This window comes from Podarcis filfolensis (assembly GCF_964270895.1).
Source record: "Podarcis filfolensis genome assembly, chromosome: 1".
In the NCBI taxonomy this organism is placed as follows: domain Eukaryota; kingdom Metazoa; phylum Chordata; class Lepidosauria; order Squamata; family Lacertidae; genus Podarcis; species Podarcis filfolensis.
The window spans coordinates 3,010,459-3,032,946 of NC_139604.1; the positions used below are offsets into that span (position 1 = coordinate 3,010,459).

The following is a 22,488-nucleotide window of genomic DNA, read 5'->3' on the forward strand; positions in this document are numbered from 1 at the left end:
CCTTCTAAATCCAGCCCATGGATGGTCCGGGAATCAGCGTGTTTTTACATGAGTAGAATGTGTCCTTTTATTTAAAATGCATCTCCGGGTTATTGGTGGGGCCTGCCTGGTGTTTTTTACATGAGTAGAAAGTGTGCTTTTATTTAAAATGCATCTCTGGGTTATTTGTGGGGCATAGGAATTTGTTCATTTTTTTCTGTTCAAAATATAGTCCAGCCCACCTCATGGTCTGAGGGACAGTGGACCGGCCCACGGCTGAAAAAGGTTGCTGACCCCTGGAGTACATGCTCCATTAGCAGCTATGGAAATGTGGCTGGGATGAAGCATCCTCTTTTCACATTCATGCATTTGGACCCTGATCGGAACCATATGGTCTGGGGTCTACTTAGATGCCAGCTCAGCAGTCTTTTTTTCTGATTTTCTACTGTTTGTCAACACAGTGTTTATATTGGTACATGGAACCTTTCCACTGTTCCCTGCTTCCATGGGTGTTGGATCATGAGTAAAGTAGACAGAGTATTAGGTTTAGAAAGAGATGTTTGCACTGTAATTATGACCAATGCTTTTTTTCTAGAAAAATAGATGCCAGTACTCACCATGAAGTTGTTACAGTATGTGCCACACTTTTTAACAACAACAAAAAGAGGTGCCAGTACTGCGTGTCCTTGAGTATCCCCTGAAAAAAGGCCCTGATTTTGACCTTCATCTTAATAGATTGTGACCACATTGCCCAACCCAAAGACTGGTTCGCATTTAAGCTTTGCCCCTAAACAACACTCTGCTGTGAGAACAGTGGAGCTCAAGACTGCCAAGCGTTTACTGATCAGTTATTCTGCCTAGGACTGTTCATTAGGCAGAGTGAGGCAGCTGCCTCGGCTGGCACAGAGGTGTATGTCATGTGCCCCGTGTGTTAATTACTGCTCTGAGGTGTGGTGGAGGACTGTTGTCCTAGCACTGTCATTTTAGTAAGGTTGTGCTGCCACTCTGAATGTAAATGGGTGGGGGCATTTTGCCCTATTGCTACCCTGACAGCAAGGAACAAACAAAGGGGCAGGGGGTCCAATTCAGTGGTAATCACAGTGGGCTCAATACCGCCCAAGTAAACCACTTGTAACTTTCACTGGTTTCAATGGAAGAGAATTAAGCATGGGCTTAACTATTGCGCTCTGTCATCAGTGGGGCTTAAAAGTGAACCACTTTTGGCTGAATTGTACCCATCATAAAGACATCCATATTCCCCAATCTGCTTCACTGTTTAATGTATTTATGTGTGTACATTTCCAGGTCCAAACTGCTTTGCAGGAACCACCATCATTCCGGCTGGCATCGAAGTGAAAGTGGATGAGTGCAACATCTGTCACTGCCACAACGGGGACTGGTGGAAGCCTGCTCAGTGTTCCAAACGCGAATGCCAAGGCAAGCTGACTGCATAGGGCAAAATCCCAAGCAACAAGGAGTGTGTGTCCAATGTAACGGCTTCTACACTGCACATGTTAAATCTGCCAGCTGCAATAGGGTCACCAGCAAAACCTTTAAGGGTTTAACAAAAGTGAATATTTTACTAATGGGCAAGTTTTCTCCCTGTATAGATATTTAACCTACCACGGCAAGCAGCACAGATTGATGGCTAGCAAAAGGACATCCTACAGAGGTTCTTCCTCCAACCTGCCAACTGAGTTAGAGCTCATTTTAGCTCTTCACATCTGTGACATCAATATCATTCATGGTTTTGTAAGCTTCAACATCTTCTTTTCCCCCCTCGGAGCCAGGGTAGTTGGAACATGCAAGTTAAATGAGGATGGTTCAGGAATGAAATGCACTTTTTAAAACCAGTGGGAGAGAGGATGCAGGAAGAAGGAGGACCTTCAAGAATATAATGGATGCACAGATATACAGCAACCAGGCACCCTAGGAGCCTTCTGTATATGTTATGCTTTCTCCACCACGTGGGGACAATTGAATTGAAGAAATGCATACACCATAATGACAAAGGATACAGGCTAAAGTGTCAGGCAACCAGTATATAGGTAGATAACCTCAATGTCCTTGAAATAGTTTATGTGACTCAAGAAAGCCAGCACTAACTGACATCCCTCCATATACCTTAATGCCTCCCCTTATGTTGCATTCCTTTTTCTTCCCACTCCACTTATTTTGTTGTAGGCTCTGTAAGGGAGGAAAGGGGAGAAGGAACATTAGATTTCTACATTGCCAGCTTGCTCCCTGCCTCTATTTGACTGTCAGAGAAGGGAAGAGGAAGCCCACCTGAGGCATGTAGTCAGACGCTACAAGTAGACTCCAGAAATAATGGCACCTTCTTTGCCCTCCCACACATACCAAGTAACATGATATTGAAAGTTGCAATCAACAGATTTTATGGGATAATAAATGAAATGATGTTGTAATAAATAACAAGATGAAAGATGAAAAAATCTTTTTTAATAATTTCAGTGGCACCTTTAAGATCAACTAAATATAAGCTTTCAAGGTATGAGCTTTTGTGTGTAATACACACTTTGTCAGATACTCTGAAGCAGAGGTCGCTTCAACCTTATAACTGTTGATTACTGTTATGGCACTTGGTTCCACAGGGAAGGGCATGACAGATCAACATGACTATCCACCTGAATCTGTAGTTATGGAAGGCACCACAATGAGCTGCATGAAATGGAAGTCCATCAACCTTATAAAAAAAAACTCGCACAGGTACAGACTGATATTTTATTTCTAACTAAATGCAAAAATTTGGATATTATACCTAAAGGTCTCAGAGCTTATATTTAGTTGATATTAAAGGTGCCACTGGAATTATTAAAAAAGATTTTTTCATCTTTCGTATTTATTATGACTATGACAGATCAACACAGCTATCCACCTGAAGCTGAAATGATGTTGGAACAGGAAAACATCAATGAAAGGGTTTCCATCCATGACTAACCGTTACATTCTTCATCAGTCCTTTAAGGGGGAAACTATGGAAAATACACGTCATCCCAAATTCCTAAGGCATGGGACTTCAACAGGCTCACATAAGGGACTGGTTTGACCATCTGTGATGTCTGAAACCAAAGTAAACAATCCCATGTAATACAATGTTGATTTCCTCCAAAGCTAAAATTCCATTTTCTCGGCAGTTTTCCTGAGTTATATCTGTATTTACCTTGTTTCACTATCATCTAGGTTTTGCCTCTAAAGACTGGTCCTCTGTGTGCCATTTCCAGCATTCACTGAAGGTAATGGCAGTATTTTGAACTAATTCAGTAAGACCAGGTTTTGGCACACTGCTCTTCCTCAAGAGCAGATCTGAATAGGAAACAGCTCTGCTTGCTGGCATTTTCTTGTACGGCAGTAAAATATTTGATGAAGTAAACATGTTAGTGTCCAAAGCCTGTAATTGCCAAAGCCACTCTGGAAAGCCTGGTGGCAACAGCTAGCTTGCAGCAGCATGGAACAGGTTGGAACCAGGTCCACAATTAACATATCCCACAGTTTTTCTTAAGAGCTTGGTGAGGTATGCCTCATGCTCCACAGAGAGAGATTTGTGTTCCTGGGAATGCCCTTGGTCTTCTTCTTGTCTCAGAGTAGGATCATCTTGCTAAGTGGGAAGGACGATTTTGCAACAGAAGGCAAGTATTTAGGGCCCAAGTTTGTGGAGGACTTGTAGTATGCCTGCAGCAAATGTTTGTAGAGATGGAGGGGATATTAGTTGGGTTTTCCTCAAAATCAATTGATTGTGGGTAGGATTGCTTTGTTGGGAACTAGATCCAGCTTAAAATACAACCTCTACACCTTGCTTCAACAAACCACATTTCTCCAGTAGGCCATAGCTGCCATTATCTTGCCTCCAACCCCATTAAGCCATGGTAAGGGATGGTGGAGAAAGCCAATTCCGTTTGAATTTAGAGAGGAACCTACATAATTGGCAGTTTCTGAAACTATTCAAAGGATGGTTACCCTCTGAAATCCACATATCTCCAAATTTTGCAGTGCAGTTCTCCAGCTATGTAATGCATCTGAAAACACATATATTAGTGAAAATAGCATACATAAATGAATCACATTATTTTGCAACAATGTGTATATTGGGCAAAATTACATATAAATGTGTGTATTATGAGAAATTTGCATTAAAATGCTGGTGAATTTTCATGAAGACTTTAAAAAGATTCAGAAATTAATGTGGAAGTGTGGAGAATGGAAAAAATGAGAGAAACCAAAATTGACAGATCCAACCATTCCTCACCATGACTGCCAGACCATTCATGATTTCTCTCCCTCATCTGTCTCTCACACATATGCACACAACATGCAATAAGCACCTTGATTTCAGTTCCTAGCCACCTGGTCTTTTCTTTCAATTGGGGCTACCCCATTCCAATGTTAGTGTTGTTATTAAGTTTTGAGTGAGTCCAGTCCCACGGGCATTTCTCCCCTCCCCACAAGTCACATCCTTCTGTTTCTAACCAGGTCCATGCCCCTGGACTCAGAGTGCTCAGCCGGCCAGGTGCCTCGCTTGGACTTACGCTGTCATGCCAAGACAAAACTCCCACCCAGACAAGCTCTGCATGGGCCTGTTTCTAACTATACTGGTTGGTTGGTTGACAGAAATTAGTTTGTAAGATTTGGCATGCAGGTCAGGAGTATGTAGGCAGCTGCTCACACATAAGCAAGCAATTTCCCCCCATTTTGGAGTGTGCGTCATGCATCACTCTGCAAGCAAGAATGCCGTTTCATCTTCAGAGCTCTCCCTCCTCCTTTCTAAGGGCATCCTCTTCTCAGTAATTTTTTCATTGATTTCAGCTGCCCCCCCCCCCCAGGTTTATCAAGTCATAGAAGAAGGCTTTTTGAACCTATGTGCTGTTAACTACAGCCACATAATCATGGGTGCAGTAAAAAGATCACTAAACCAAACCTTTAACCTTAAAGTGGAGCCCGCCCTCTTCTAGCACACCAGACCCTGCAGTGCAGGAGGTCAGGGAATGGGAGGCTTAGAATAGTGCAGATGCTTTGCATGCATGAGCTGATACTTCATTCAAACGTCTTTTGAGACGTAGAGTTGAAAAAGTCTTCAACCTTATTATTATCATCATCATCATCATCATCATCATCATCATCATTATACCGCCCTATACCTGGAGGTCTCAAGGCGGTTCACAGAATAAAATCAAAATATAAAACCACAAAATAAAAGGGTAGACCAAGGATAGCCAACATGGGGCTTGCTAAAGTTGGACTACAAATCCTATCAGCCGTAACTCAGGGGCATCTAAGGGGAACCATGTTGGCCTCCCCGGAGTAGACAATTATGGGCTAGAAGGGTCGACAGTCCCATTTGGCATAAGGCAATTTCATATACTCATAGCACACCTAGCAGAGGGTGAAGTTGCCAAGTCTGAACAACAGAACAAGGTTCTGGCAGGTAACCAGTATTTGGATCTCAAAAGCTAGCTCTTCCCAGGGTCCACCCGTGACCCAGCTGATTTGGTAACACTCTCCTCCCACCAAATTCTGCCCTGCCTATTCTGCTCATAGGAGAAATACATTTGAAATCATAAATGTATTTGGTAGCCCTAAATGCGTGTCTCACTGAGCAGTGCTGGTGATTAAAGCAAGCTATGATATATCCCACAGGAGAAGGCAAAATATGGAGAGAGAGAGAAAAGAATCCCAGCAAACAAAGGTAGGGTTGCTAGCAAAACTGACTGCAATGAAATGAACCAGGACAGAAGTTCTGCCAAAACCAGCACAAAAGTCAACATAAGACAGCTGGCAGCATGGGATAGGATCGCCCAGTGCCCACCCAAGATATTTGGCTGCCTAAAGCAGTTTAAAGTCAACACTTTAAAGAATCATATTGGACACCAATTCCTGACTTCATATACCGGTATTTCCGCCGCTCTTTAGAGGTGTGCCTGAGACAGGTCACTTCATCCTGCCAGGGCAGGCTCACTTATGAGGCAGGGTGACGCAGCTGCCTTGGGTGGCAGAAGCCCCAGAGGCAGCACCCCAGCAGATGCCCTGCTCCCCACTGCTGCCATTGCTAGCAGAGAAGTGGTGCCAGTTTCTGGCACGAGCTCATGAAATATCACTGAAATCTCGCAAGAACTCATGGAGCACATGAGATCTTGCCAGAACCCACTGTTGCCATTGCTGCTTCACAACCTGAGTAAGGGAGGCAGTGGGACAGCAGTGGGGTTTAAACCAAAATGCAGCTGCCCTTTGAAATTTGGACTTCTCTGAAATCTGCAATACAGTTTCTGCAGCCAAAGAATGTATAACCAAAAAAATGTCTATTTTATTGAAAATAACCTGCAAAAATGCATTCTGTTAGGGGGAAATTACTTGCAAGATGCATTAAATGGCAAAGCTAGTTACAAATATGCATACGATGGGAGATGTGCATGTACATGTTTTTGGACATGTGCCTACACAGTTCCATGTGGACTTCAAAAAAGCATATATGCCCAGAAACAGGGCAAACCAAAATGAGAAGAAATGAGAGAGAAACCCAAACTGATGAATTCACCCATCTCAACTTTTCATATATTTCAGTAGCACTTACCTGGTGCTTCGTTCCATTACATTTAGGGGAACTGGACCATGTGGGCAGGTTTTGTCCTGCAGAACCTTTTCCCATGGCAGAGAGCAAGGGGTTCTGGTGTGGGAAGGGCACTGCTAGGCAGGCAAAGAGGCAGACTTCAAGGTACCTTGAGGACAGCTTCCCTGGATGCTTGGCAAGTTTATTTCCTCAGCCAGAGCCAGCGTTGGCCCTCATCATCCTGCATCATATCAGGCAGCCCTTCTCTAATACACCAATTTGCAGCAAAGTTGGCACTTTGCTGTTGTGGCCATTAATTCACAAATGCGCATTTGTAAATCATTCATGAGCTGCTTCCCTCCTCCCTCACCCCTCTTTGTGATTTATTCATGTCCACAAAGAGCAGAAAGAAACATTTCCACACTTGCCATTCACTGAGAAATGCCTTCTGTGGTTTGTTCATTCTCCCAACCCCAACCCCCCTTCTACACACAAGTGAGCTAAGACCAGTGCAGGCCTGAGCATTCTCATTCCCTGGAATAAAAAATAAATGACATACCTAGGCGTTTGAAACACTATGAAAACCTTAAGTGGAGCCATGAAGTATAGCGGCCCATCTATTATTAAGGAACTACCATGTCCTATTGGGGTTGTGGGGCGTGTGGGGGGGGGGGGGAGAGAGAACTGAAAGAAAAAATGCAATTGGCTGGGATCCATCAAAGCACAGGCACACTAAGAGCTGTCCAAATAATTTACTGAGGCACAGAAGCTTGAACACACCACAAAGCAAGTTTTAGAAAGCAGCTACTCTTGGAGCTGGAGAGTGCCAACTGCTACGCAGGACCACTGTGAGTAGCAGCAAAGAGCCTTTTCCTGGAATTTGACCACTTCAGGGGTCACTGCAAAACACTACCGTTTTTTTCTCCAAGGAAAAGAGCACCCTCCTCATAATTGAAAATGGACCTGAATGTTCTTGTATACCACCATTTCCCCTGTTTTGTACCTCTCCGAGGGCTGCTCTACACATTTAAGAAAAAGCACAAGGTACACCACTTTAGAGGTCCAGTATAGATGCTTCCCTGCACCAGCAGAAAGCTAGCATGCCAGGGAGATGGGTTCTGTCCCAGCCATCACACTTTAGGCATGCAAGCAGGTTTTCGTATGTGGGAGGAAAACCTATAAACATGCAGCTGCCATGATTCAGCCTCAGAAAGATTGGAATAGGTTCTTTTTCTGAATGGGTGTGTTTCTGCAACCACAGGAGCCCCCTTAAGGTCTGCACCTTGTACACTTCCCTGAAGAGACAATGTCTTTATATCCTGCACACCCTCTCTGAAGCATGGTGAAGAGAGGCAGAGATGGAGATCATTAGTTTCCCCTCCTCATGGCCATCAAAATACATGGGTGGCTGGATAGCTTCAGTAGCAGTCAGGGCTCTTGCACTGTGCAGTTAAGGGCACACAGGTCGTGTCCCATATGGTTTCTGGCTTCTGCACATGGGGAGGACTGCCAGATTGAGTAAAGCTGTGGAAGCACTTCATTTGTCATACCTCAAACGACAACCTAGCTACACTTACACCACCCAGTTTGAAGGACCGTGCATTATTCCCACAAATTCATACAGCGGCAAACATCTAGAAATCATCTAGACTGGCTTCCTGGCGCAGTGTGAACTTCAACCCACCAGAAATGGTGTTGCAAATTGCAGGGGCCGGCCATGCTTCTTAACCATTCCAACAAGTTAGGTTATTAATTTCATTTACATCCTGCCTTTCTGTACTGGAAATCAAGGTGGTCTCAGGCATTCTTCCATCCAGGCACTAACCAGACCCAGACCTGCTTAGCTCTAGCAATGATGCTCTACCCTGTGCCTTCAAACCATGCTCGCAAGTCTGCCCTCCCAGGGCAGGGGAGTTATTCCCTGTCTGAAACTCATATGATTGGCAGATCCTGACCTTGATCCCTCTGCACATACTTTTTCCATCAAGTGAAACCATTTCAAAGGTTACAAAGCATGTGTGTCAGTGTGCAAATGAATACCATGATATGGGAGTGATGGTGGGTGCTCTGGAGGAAGGCAGGGCAAAGCTTCTAGATCAGCCTTCACCAGTCTCATGGTCTCCAGGTATTTTGGACCAGAACTGCCATCAGCCGCTGTGCTGGGTGGGGCTGATGAGAACTGTAGTCCAAAACATCTGGAGGGCATCAGGTGGGCAAACAGTGCACACAAGCCAGACCATTAGGGCCAGATCATCAGCTAGGTGCCCCCAGCCTCAGCTATGCCAAATCCCACTTGCAGAGACCAACTTGTGTACTCAAACAGTTGCTGAAACGCGGGGGGTTGTTTAGTAGGACTTTTGCTAAGAGGGTGCCTGTCAGCAAGGAGCCAGATTTTTTTTACACCTTTAAACAATAGTGTGCCTGAAAACTAGTGAAAACAAAAACAAACACTCTACTGTAAAAAAATGGGATTCTAGAATACAATATTGAAAAAAAAATATATTATTAAAAAATTATTTTGTTAAATATAAAGTGTGTTATCCAGCAAACAATGTCTCTGGTGTCTTTCATCATCTCCACACCTACCGGCTGATGCTTCCAATTCCTCATGATTTTCCCTGCTATTTTGTTTTAAAACAATCACAACCTAATTGTCCATGAAGAACTGGATGGGATGAAACAAGCTGAAACTTAAAACAAATAAAATAAACTTAATCCATATATTATGGAGGTACGGTTGGTTCCTGGGAGGGATCAGTCTGGAAATTGGTGTTCTGCTTTGTTTTGGACATTACCCTTCCTCCCCCCCCCCCTGAAGAGTTGAGTCTGCAGTCTGGGACACACTTTGATCCAGGGCTATTCAGGTGGCAAAGGGGATTCCAGGTGTCTTTTACCAGCTTTGATTGCTGTGCCAAAATTGATCAAAGTAGTTGCCTATTCCTTTCCAGGCTCAATTCTTACCTCTAAAGCTTGGGGTCTAGACATTTAAAACACTGCCTCCTGCCGTGTGTGACCCATATACTGCATACTTGCACTGACAGAAATTCTACTGTCAACTAGGAGAAGCAGGAGAGAATGCAAATAAACACTTATTTGGTTTTACAGCACAGCTCAAAATAAAATTGCAACAGGAAAACAAAGAAGCAAAATATCTCAGTATGAATATCCCTGACTGGTTTTGATCAAATCCACAAAACCTTATTTCCAATTCTCTTTCCACCTTTAAATTTGTTACTATAGCCAGGACAGTAACCAAATCTGGGCAGGGCAGGAATTCTATACCTTAATAGGGGACAATTTCAGCCAGTGCACCATTTTTCTCATCCCTGCTTGCATGACAAAAGCTGTATCTGCCAAAATTCTTTCTCCTACACAACAATTAAAGATACAAAAGCCTCATCTTCCTTGACTTCCCGGACACTCTAGCAGCCTGTGTCCCACATGTTGGCAATACTGCCTACATTTCTTGAATATTCAGAGGGGCTGCATCTGTCCTCTAGGGTGGGCAGATGCAAATGATGAGAGCACTCTTGCACCTTTAATAGGAGAGGGAATTTCAGCAGCTTTAGCTTGTATGACAACACCCTAGGGGTTGCATAGTTGGATTACGATCATTCTGAAAATCAGTGACAAATTTATACTGTGAAGGAGAAGCCCAAGTATTTTTTCTCGATCTATAATGCTAGCTTTTCCCATCCTGGACACCATATTTCTAACCTTAATGCAGCCTAATCAGAGTAATAATTTGCCTCCACATTGCAGAATGCATTTGATACCTCTAGGGAAAGATGGGAAGTGCCATTAATCATTTAAACTAACTACTGTAATGGTTTGCTGAGTAATTACTGCTATCACTACTGTTTGTACAGTACTTTAAATATGTGCAACCCTAAATATGATAAAAACATTATTATTCTTTGTTGATTTGGGGACATGTTAAAATAAATACATTAGACAAAAAGCTATCAGTTTGACACACCTATATTGTGTAGCAACACAGATGTTACAAATGCATAAAATATTGCATAAATTGCAAAGTTACTATCATTGCAACTTTCCTTTTCATTGCATGTTTTGGTTTGGTAGCCTTCAAGTGACTGGGGTAATGCCTACACAGCTTTTGTGTCCTTGTAACACTTGTGTAGAAGAGGGAATTTCAGGAGGTGTCATACAAGCTAAAATCCCTTATTCCAGACAACTGTTAAATGTGCAGAAGCCCTGCCCTCTTTTCCATCTGCCCACCCTAAGCCAGGACCCTCTACTGCATCCCTGTGGTCCACCGTGCATTGTTGATCTACAACTCACATCGTGGTCATGCTGGCTAGGCCTGGGGGCAGCTGGAGTTCCACAAGATATTGAGGCCCACAGGTTAGCCCCACCTGTTCTACAGGGTTGCAGCTTGACCTAAGGTGGCTTGAGAGAGCAGAATTACTACTATACAAATAGATGCTAAAACGTGGGTCTTGAAGTACTGAACATGGGTCCAAAAAGGCTGAAGGTTGTTTAAGATGCTGATGAAAACTGCTGGTGTCTACTTTCACACCACGGTGGCTAACTTGTGGTTTTTGGACTGCATGGCATCAAACTGGAGGGTGGGAGGAACTCCAGTCAAAATTCTCTCTCCCTGCTCCCCAGAAAAGTAGGTGCCTAGCCTAACCTTTGGGAATATAATTAAAGGTGGTATAAAAACACAAGTAATAAATTAATAGTGTTTTTAGTTTGTTTGCATGGAGACCCATTCTGCCATTAGCTTCGTAATCTGAAGTGGTACAGCAGCATCACCAGTTTACCTCTTTGGTGAGAATCATGACATGGCAAAGTGGGTTTGGTGTAATGGTGTGCACATGGAAATCCACCATAGGGCATAGTGCTCATTTGTTTTATGTCGCTTCATTTTCCTTGTACGGAGGGTTGCTTTGCACATAGCAACATCCTGCAGGAGCATAACTTTGTAGGTGCAAATGGTCACCTAGTCCACCCCAAAGGCATTTGTTATTCAAAATATTTGGGCAAAGGGAGACATCATCTTGTACACAGTCATCTTCACTTACTTAAACCCCCAAAGTCACTTCCACACATCTAGGTACAACTACTCTCCTTGGACTCAGTTCTCAACAGACTCACCGTAATTTATCTCCTGATTAGAAGAATTGTGGCTTTCTTCCCACCTTCATGCCTGTGCCTTTTCACTTTCCCTCCCTGATTTCTCTCAGGTAAAACAATTGACCTCCCTGTTGTGAACTGCAGGGATCCCACTCCAGGGTTGGTTTCCCAGACAACAAAAAGTTCATCCCCAATCACAGACATTAACCGTAGAGGCTGCTCAGTTTCAAATGTAAAAGGTTTCTTTAGCCTACTGGGTATTAGGGAAACCGAAGAAAGCTTTCAAAGGCACTACCACAATCACAAAAGCTTCTAATCTACTCAGAAATCCTGGAGAAATACTTTACCCTGAAAACTGAAGACCCGCAAAAGTGCATCTGAGGAATAACTCAACAGAAGATAGCATCTCCTTGTAAATCAGAGGTGCCCCTATTCAGATTGTGCACTACCTGGTATCAGTACCAACTAAGGGTGGACTATACATCTTTTAAATAATAATAGTAAACACTAGAAACAGTGGCGTAGCGTGGGTTGTCAGCACCCGGGGCAAGGCAAGTAATTTGCGCCCCCTAACCCGTGGATTTGCGCCCCCTAACCCATGGATTTGCGCCCCCTAACCCATGGATTTGCCCTAACCCCAGATGTTGCGCCCGGTGCGGCCGGCCCCCCCTGCACCCCCCACGCTACGCCACTGACTAGAAATCCAAATACATTTTCAACAACCTAACTCCAGAACATGAAAATAATGTACCATGTCAACATCCCCACACAAAACAATTGATCAAAAATGGCCTTAGAATGTGACTCAATAAGATACTAATAAGTCTTTATGTTATTATGAAGGAATGTGGGTGGTGCTGTGGTCTAAACCACTAAGCCTCTTGGGCTTACTGATCAGAAGGTCGGCGGTTCGAATCTGTGTGACAGAGTGAGCTCCCATTGCTCTGTCCCAGCTTCTGCCAACCCACCAGTTCGAATGCACACCAGTGCAAGTAGAAAGATACCACTGCGGCGTGAAGGTAAATGATGTTTTCGTGTGCTCTGGCTTCCATCACGGTGTTCTGTTGTGTCAGAAACAGCTTAGTCAGACTGGGCACATGACCTGGAAAGCTTTTGGTGCACAAACGCTGGCTCCCTGGGCCTGAAGCGAGATGAGTGCCGCACCTCATAGTCACCTTTGACTGGACTTAACCATCCAGGGGTTAAGTCCAATTTAAGGGAATTTCTCACAGAACAATTATCAGAACAATCCTCTGACAGAACAATCCTCAGAACAATTTAAGGGAATATCTCAATTTGCTTTCATGTTATTATTCCTTATCCAATGGGGCCATTTGCTTTCTTGCTTCAGTTGCACCAATTCTTGCTTTTGTCAGCTGAATGCAATGGGATTCACTTGGGATTGTGACCCATAACAGACTTAGCAGCCCTAGTCAAGATGGAGCCCCAAGCATATTATGTGCAGTAGTCTGATACAGATAGATATATATATATATAATATGGACTACTACTTTTCTACATAGAAGATACCTGCCAGTTTTGGTCAAGGCTGCGCTCAACTGTCAAGAGGTTCAGCTGGGCAGGATTCAGTTAATGAGTCCCAAGAGTGGAAGCCCTGCGCAAGGACTTCTGCTTGCACAATGGAGCTTCTTCTTCTGCTCACCTCCTTTATGTGCCCCCTGAAATTGGGTCAGGGGAACCGCCAGAACAGCAAGTACAATTCCATCTGGCAAGGCAAAATTATGCAGCAAACACCATAGCATGCTGTTGAATTCCTCCCTAGGGCTTTTTCCGTCTGGGTTGAAGGAACAGTTGAGCAAACACAAGCAAACATTTATAATGAAAGCCCCAAACTTAAGCAGTATCCATACAACCGCTAGTCATCCTCCAAAAAGTTATGAAATGCTATGACAGTGGTCAGTCTACACCGGGGTAATGAACCTGTAGCCCTCCAAATGTTGCCACCACCCCATCATTGGCCATGCTGGCTGGGAAAGAGGAACAACCACAAGGTCATAGGATGGCTCAGTGAAAAAGAGGGCATTTAATCAAAGTGGGTTCTAGGGGGTTCAGCAAGTGTAGCATATCATGGAAGCTAGAAGCACTACGATTTTCCTCTGTGCACAGGTATCAAAGGGGCAGCAGCCCTGTCCCGTTTTGCATCTGTCCACTCCTCAAGGTCAGCAACCTCATAGAGGCAGCACTGCAGGCTGGTGTAGCTTGTTGTCTAAAAGGCTGACTCTTCAGTTCTGAATGCTCAAAAGCACTATATAAATGCTAAAGAGTCAAGCAATGCCTGCATATTTTACAAGACTTTGTTGGGGGGGGTTGTTTTTTGATTTTTTTAAGACTCCAGATTGATAAATGGCTTTTGCTGCTGTCTTGCTGTATTGTTATAGGAAAATGGAGGTTCTTGGAAGATTGCAGTGGATGAAAATGGAAGAACAATTTTGTGTAAGGTTGAGAAATGTCAAGCTCCACTAGAGCGTGTTTGAGTTATTCAAGCAGGTACCCTCAAACTTTACAAGAGCTGGTGAGCCTCTTTCAAGAACAAAACTGTTTCAAGCCTCCCAATGCAGAACAGATGTTCACTCACTCCTGGCAACAACAGAGTGCTGCTGGCTCCAAATCAAAATGGGGGAAGCAGGATCAGTGCCCATTGGATTGGTGTGTACATGCTGATCCTTGGATTCTGTATGTAAAGTCTCAAAGTTTTAAAAAGTGCTTGCAAAGCATTTCAGGATTTTGCAGATTCTATTCACTTCCAGCCTCCCATTGCAGGGAGGGAGATTTCCATCTAGGCAGCAGGGAGGTTTTAGTCATTTAGAGTCTGCAGCTGATTTCAGAACCCGCACTTATGCATTTTATCTACACCAATCCACTTGGCCTGAGAACCAGGATTAAAGGATGATGGCTGCATAACACAAACCTAAGGTTGAAAATCGATACTTTGCATTCTGCAGCTCTTTCAAATTAGAATTTGTAGCCTAGGTTTACTGTCGGACATTTATATATGACAGTCCTCTATTTGAAAGAGCTGTGTGGTCCAAGTTGGTTTAAGGAGAGAGAACCCTAAGAAGGGAGAGCAACAGGGGAGACCTTGAAGTTGCACCAGGACAGCAGGCATTCTGGTCACCTGACCTCAAAAAGAAAATTGTACAGTCGGAAAAGGTACGGAAAAGGGCAATCAAAATGACTGAAGGGATGCAGCGATTTCCTGTGAAGAAAGGTTGCCACATTTGGGACTTTTTAGTTTGGAGAAAAGCAGGTCAGAGGTGACAATGGAAGTTTATAAAATTATGCTTGGCACAGAGAAAGGGGATAGGAAAAAGCTTTCTTCCCTGTCTCAGAACACGAGAACGTGTGGACTCGTGGATGTTGGAGCATTCAAAGCAGATTAGAAAAAGCACTTCTTCACACAGTGCATAGCTAGACTATGGAATTGGCTCCCACAAGAGGTAGTGATTAAAAGAGAATTAGATAAATACATGGAGGTGAATCAAGGGATACTAGCAACACTGCTGTGCTCTGTCTCCATGGTCAGAGATTAATACCAGCAAGCTCCTCCAAGGCTTTTCATACCCTCCAACATTTCTCTGATGAAAATAGGGGCATCCTATTCAATAACAACAACAATAATTTTATTATTTATACCTTGCCCATCTGCCACTCTGGACGGCTTCCAACATATATAAAAACGTAATAAAACATTTAAAAACTTCCCTATACAGTGGTACCTCGGGTTAAGTACTTAATTCGTTCCAGAGGTCCGTTCTTAACCTGAAACTGTTCTTAACCTGAAGCACCACTTTAGCTAATGGGGTCTCCCACTGCCACCACGCTGCGGCAGTGAAATTTCTGTTCTCATCCTGAAGCAAAGTTCTTAACCCGAGGTACTATTTCTGGGTTAGCAGAGTCTGTAACCTGAAGCGTATGTAACCTGAAGCGTATGTAACCCGAGGTACCACTGTACAAGGCTGCCTTCAGATATCTTCTAAAGGTTGTATAGTTACTTATCTCTTTGGCTCAGGGGGTCACATAACTCCACACCCTCCAACATTTCCCCGATGAAAATAGAGACATCCTAAGGAAAAGTGGGGCATTCTGGGATCAAATCAGAAACCAGGATGGCTTCTGTAAATGTGGGACTGTCCCTGGAAAATAGGGGTACTTGGTGGGTCTGGTTTTTATGGCAGACAAGTCACTTAGTCATGGCCTTCCTCACTATGGCAAGATGAATTTCTAGCTAGATTATAGTATTATTTCTAAAGTTGCTTCTAAATTAGCATTTGCAAATTTGTTTCTGCTTTTTTCGATTATGCATTTCCTCTAAAGCTAAAAATACAGGCAACAACACACACACACACACCCATAATATATATAACCAGGTCACTAATTAAAAGGAAATGGAAACTTACTCATTCCAGTCCTCATCATATCATGGGTAGGATTCTGGAACCAGTGGAGTTAAAGGAGCCTAAGGGAAAGCCCCTAACTTGGGCAACATCCCTTTCTGTCCAAATACCCACCCCCATGTTTGTTACATTTCAAAAGTCTTTACTTGTCACAAAACCCACACTGAGAACCCCAGAGCAGTGGGGAGGCAAGCAGCTCTGCTCACATTAGAGCAGAGAAGTTGCAGGCAGGAACCGGCTCCCCACTGCCTCCCCCTTCCAACTCCCCCTTTCCTAAAATGGCTTTTGCCCAAAGAAGGAAAGGGCTGCTTGGGTTTGGCCATGCACATTTGCCTGTAATAGATGAAGCCAGTCCCAAAGAGATGTAGGGAACCTTTTATCCTAAGCCACTTAGGTGTTTATCAGTCTTCTTTCCAATAAATTTATGAATGAAAGGTATGCCCATTTCCCTCTTCATAACTTCTCAGACCACTTACAATTAACTTGTAATTTACATTGCTTTGTGGATGTGAGTTGTCTTAATTCTGGTACTTCCAAAGCTATCCACTCAGATCTCAATCTTTTCTCTCTCTCTCTCTCTCTTTAGTAATGTTCTCATCCCTTTTAATTAATTACAGAACGGGGCCAGCCAGACCCATTAACTGCTTTTCTCATTTAGACCTTTCAGAGATGTGGTTGCAGATGCAATTTAATTTTTTGACCCATGATCAATAGCAATTAATAGCACCTCTTTAATCTAGTTGAAAGGTTTCTCTTTGGCTTCCAAGAGCTGTCATCTCAAGAGACAAGGGACTGATACATATATTGCCAGATCTAAGAGCTCAGCAGTCTGGACAGCTGCATTATTATTATTATTATTATTATTATTATTATTATTATTATTATTATTATTCAGTAGTGGATTTAACAGACCAAAAGGCAAATGGTCTTCTCCTGCCCCCTGCTGCTTACCCCACACCTAAAATCAGCTGTTCTCTCCCTGTCCATGGGAAGCCAAGACCCATCCCCCATCAAAAAAAAATATTCAGGACCAAAATACATTATAAACTAAAGCCAGTTCTAAACTGCTTTAACACTCCCCCAATGAGGCTCCAGAAACATACAAGTACATTGTTTGGGTGTGGGTGTGTTTCAGGTCATACATGGTTATTTCTAAGGAGCACTTATATTTCTGGCCAGCTCATGGGTTCTTATTATTAAGTATTATTATTTTTAGTTAGTTTTCTTACCCGCCCTTCACCATATGTTCCCAGGACAGGTTACAGAACTTCTTCTTCTTGTTGTTGTTCCTCCGAGCATTCACCCTAAGGTCACAACAATTAAAACACAATATTAAAAACAGTATAAAAACCCTTTAAATTACGCAAGTAAGGTGGGTTCTAAAAATATACATCTCAGGTGTCAAAGGCCACAGTAAAGCAGTGTGTCTTCCGCCTATGACAGAAACTGTATAATGAAGGTACCAGGCACAGCTCTGTGAGGACGGACTTCAGCAGCTGGTGGGCAGCTTCCCCTCCTTCCATTTATGCACGTCACACCATCCACTACTGGGAGGGCCCGATTTCCAACAGAATACTGTATCGAGGGCATGTTTTGGATTGCTTTTTCTGTAAAATAAGAGTGGCAAAGTTAAGCATGCTTGTTTAGACACATAACAGGGGTATCGTGGTGGGGGGGTGCCGGGGGGCAGTGACTTTGAGCACACAATTTTTTAGGGGATGCGAACAAGGCGCACCCACACAGGCAACCCCAGTGTGGCCCAGCCTGGTGCTCCTCTCCACTTGCCAAAGGCCACCTCGGGGGCAGGCAGATGGCTCAGCGTGGCCCCGCATTGCTCTGGTGGGGCTGGGGTCACTTCAGTGGCATGGACTGGGCTGCCCCCCCACCTGCCCCCCCAGGCACCAGCAAGCTACATGCAGATTAGCGTGTGGGTCAATTCTTGTGGGCAGCTAAATGGACTTCCTTTATAGACAAGGCTAAGCTCTTTGCCGAAGAATGGATGCTTTTGAATTATGGTGCTGGAGGAGACTCTTGAGAGTCCCATGGACTGCAAGAAGATCAAACCTCTCCATTCTGAAGGAAATCAGCCCTGAGTGCTCACTGGAAGGACAGATCCTGAAGCTGAGGCCACCTCATGAGAAGAGAAGACTCCCTGGAAAAGACCCTGATGCTGGGAAAGATGGAGGGCGCAAGGAGAAGGGGACAGCAGAGGACGAGATGGTTGGACAGTGTTCTTGAAGCTACCAACATGAGTTTGACCAAACTGCGGGAGGCAGTGGAAGACAGGAGGGCCTGGCGTGCTCTGGTCCAGGGGGTCACGAAGAGGCGAACACGACTAAACGACTAAACAACAACAAGCTCTTTGCTTTAAAAAGAGTGGCTTTTCTACCTGAATTTGTAATATTCAGACACAGACACAGGGGTCCCCTCCATAAGCTGAATACACATGTGGAGGGGACCGTGGGGCCATGTTGACTAGCACCCCACCCCCAATACCAATGGCTGCTATTGCTATTTTCCTCTGGTAAATTATCTGCACACAACAGTTGGGTTGATAAGTTGATAAAGAAAAATACAACAACCCTGTGGTGCAGTTCCCCCTTATGCCCCTATTCCAGGTGGGAGACAGTTGTACTGAGAAAGGGTAGCTTGCATCAACAACAGCAGTCTGCCGCTAATACTGCAGACCAGAGGTAGGGCTCTTTGACTTGTTCTCCCAGGCCAAATCAAGCACTTAATTGCATGGAGAAGCAGGCAAATTGCTGCCACTCTGTTTATTTGAGCCACGTTTAGCCTGCTTTTCATTAAAATCAATCCCATAGTGGGCTACCAAAATAACCCCTTATAATAAAACTTTGATTGTTGTTGTTTTATAAATTTCCCACTTGAAGAAAGACCCAAATTAGAACTGGGACTCCTGTCCTTGATGATAACTTTGGTGTGTTTTCCCAACCCTCTCGCTCATTCAGCAAATACAAGCCAGGGCTACCCCGTTCTCAGGTCCTGCTCCTCATATCTTTCATTTCCCTTGTTGGCCCTTGCAGCTGGAGCTCTGGCCCCGAGGGCAGGCTCTCTCAGGCTCAGCCCACTGGGGCCCGGAGGCCTCCCAGCTCTCTCTGGTCTTCCCCTGGAAACTGGCTACTTGGCTCCCTATGCAGGTTGCTGACTCACCAAGTGCTCTGGCTCCCTGGCCGTATCATGACACACATTCCCTTTCATCTGGCCAGCCTGAGAATCAAGTCATTCTAGCTGTCAGCGGAGAAGGGGAGAGCTACTTGCTGCTGCTGCTGCTGCTGCAGCAGCAGCAGCAAATGCAGTTTGACAATGAACCGGGAAGCAGCAAAGTGCACCAGGTACTGAATTCTTGGCATAAATGTGCTTTTCATCCACGCTGCTTAGCGTTTTGGTGTTGTCTGCCTGTTGTCTTTGTGCAAGGGAGCGAAATAACAAAGATTTCCCATTTGATCCTCTTCTCTCCACGCACCTCACTTCCAAAGTGCAGCCTCACTCTAAAACAGAGATTTTTAGGGCCTGACCAAACTTCCACCCTGCCAGGATTTCCCTTGGAAAAACCAAGAGTGTGGTCAAATCAGCAGTTCCGGCACATTCAGAAGAGATCAGAAATGGGTTCAACCAGAGGCTTGGTATCCCTTAGAGTGACCAATTTGTTATCCACCAACTACACAGAATTGTAGAGTTAGAAGGGACCCTGAGGGTCATCTAGTCCAGCCCCCTGCAGTGAAGGAATCCTGCTCACAGCTGTTGCTGGGGGGGGGGGGGCTCAAACCACCAACCTTCTGGTTAACAACCAGGTGCCACTGGTAGATTAACAATTATTTATGCAGAGTGCTTTGAACATTCACAACAGTTATATAAATGCTTGTTATTAACATTATTAGTATTATGGTCAGATAGCCCTATAGGGCAAAAAATAAAAGAAAGCAAAGAGGCTGGACGCTCTCCCCTTTTGAAGTAATGCCATACGTGATGAAAATAATACATTTGATTAGAGGCATATACAATCATGGCTGCCAAAAGACCAGCCTTCTCATGTGCTTTGGAATGCCAGCATGATCCACTGAAATCTACCAGGGAAGCTTTGAGTGGCACAGAGCTGCAGTCTCTATGCTGGGCTCTCCATCCAGCAGCATTTGACAGCACTAGCAAGACCTCGCCTCCCAGCACAGAGAAGGGGAACCTGTGGCCTTCAACTCCCATCTTCACTGACAACCAGCCTTGATGACTGGGGCTGATAAGAGACACAGGCTCCCCACACCTGTCCTAATACAGAACTGGATTAGGTTGCTGATGAACTCCAACCCTGTGGTTTCTCTGTACTGGCAGGCCATTTAGTGCTGCCAGCAAGGCTACATACACACCCTATATTTAATGCACATTCAAGGCTCAGGTGGACTTGGTGGCTCCGAGAGCTTCAGCTTCAGCTGGTGGCCCAGCTGCACCCTCATCTGGACAGGGATAGCCTAACTACTGTTGTCTATGCTCTGGTAACCTCAATGTTAGAATGCTGCAATGTGTTATACCTAGGGCTGCCTCTGAAGACAGTTTTTTTTTTTTTTTTTTTTTACATTTCTGCCTGTGTTTTATTTTTTTTTTTTAAAATATTTTTATTTTTCCATATAAACACAATACAACAAACATAAACATACAAAAACAAAAACAAAACAAAAAACATGTATCATTTCATATCCTAATTTCATATCCTATCTTCCCCGACTTCCTCATGCTTCCCCTTTCTGTATTCCAAATTCTTATCGATTGTTCAGCAAATCTTCCCTTATTTTAATTTAAATTTAGACTGTTCTTCCTTATTTTCCTTGTCTTAACCATTGCTAATAGTAACCATTTACTTTCCAGTCCAACATCATTCTAACTTTCATTAACTTTATGATATTTCTTTAAATAGTCCTTGAATTTTTTCCATTCTTCTTGCGCTGCTTCTCTTCCCTGGTTTCGGATTCTGCTCGTCATTTCTGCCAAGCCCATATAGTCTATCACCTTCATCTGCCATTCTTCCAGTGTGGGTAGTTCTTGCGTCTTCCAGTACTTTGCAATGAGTATTCTAGCTGCTGTTGTAGCATACATAAAGAAAGTTATATCCGTCTTTAACACCCCTTGGCCGACAATACCCAAGAGAAAGGCCTCTGGTTTCTTAGGGAAAGTATATTTAAATACCTTTTTAAGTTCATTATAGATCATTTCCCAGAATGCCTTAATCTTCGGGCAGGTCCACCAAAGATGAAAAAATGTACCTTCAGTTTCTTTACATTTCCAACATTTGTTGTCAGGCACATGGTAAATCTTTGCAAGCTTGACTGGGGTTATGTACCACCTATATATCATTTTCATAATGTTTTCTCTTAAGGCATTACATGCCGTAAATTTTATCCCGGTGGTCCACAACTTTTCCCAATCAGCAAACAAAATATTATGACCAATGTCCTGAGCCCATTTAATCATGACCGATTTAACCGTTTCATCTTGTGTATTCCATTTCAGCAGCAAATTGTACATTTTGGACAAATTCTTAGTACTGGGTTCTAACAGTTCTGTCTCCAATTTTGATTTTTCCACCTGGAAGCCAATTTTACTGTCCAGTTTAAACGCTTCATTAATTTGATGGTAGTGGAACCAATCTCTCACCTTCCCTTTTAATTTCTCAAAACTCTGCAATCTCAATTTGTCCCCTTCCTTTTCCAAAATTTCCCAGTATCTTGGCCACTTGGACTCCATATTTAACTTTTTAACTGCCTTAGCTTCCATTGGCGACAGCCACCTTGGAGTTTTATTTTCCAGCAAGTCTTTATATCTGTCCCAGACATTTAGTAGTGCTTTTCTGACAATATGATTTTTAAAACTTTTATGTGCTTTAACCTTGTCGTACCACAAATATGCATGCCACCCAAAAATGTTATTAAAACCTTCCAAATCCAAAATGTCTGTGTTTTCAAGAAGTAGCCATTCTTTCAGCCAGCAGAAAGCTGCCGCTTCATAGTAAAGTTTAAAGTCTGGCAGGGCAAACCCCCCTCTTTCCTTTGAATCCGTTAGTATCTTAAATTTAATTCTGGGCTTTTTGCCCTGCCAGACAAATTTAGATATGTCTTTTTGCCACCTCTTGAAACAATCCATTTTATCAATTATTTGCAATGCTTGGAACAAAAACAACATTCTTGGCAATACATTCATCTTTATAGCTGCAATACGGCCTAACAAGGAAAGCTTCAAGTTGGACCAAATCTCCAAATCTTTTTTCACTTCTCTCCAAGTTTTTTCATAATTATCTTTAAACAAATTCACATTTTTAGCTGTCATATTTATACCCAAATATTTCACTTTTTTAACCACAGTCAACCCTGTCTCATTCTGGAACCTTTCCTTTTCTATCTGTGTCAAATTTTTCTCCAAAACCTTTGT

The 22,488-nt window shown here is 43.6% G+C and overlaps 1 protein-coding gene across 3 annotated transcripts in view; it reads left to right on the top strand.

The window, feature by feature from the left end:
* The window catches only part of VWC2L (von Willebrand factor C domain containing 2 like), a 109,950-nt gene extending 101,672 nt beyond the window's left edge, over nucleotides 1-8,278 (top strand). For 2 of the 3 annotated variants that reach the window (XM_083573106.1, XM_083573107.1), the window contains exon 4: nucleotides 1,285-8,278. In XM_083573106.1, coding sequence (XP_083429232.1) covers nucleotides 1,285-1,433 — 149 coding nt within the window. In that variant the 3' untranslated portion in view covers nucleotides 1,434-8,278. The remainder of the gene's footprint in view (nucleotides 1-1,284) is intronic. The other variant, XM_083573110.1, reaches the window with a different exon arrangement.
* Nucleotides 8,279-22,488: the final 14,210 nt, after the last annotated feature.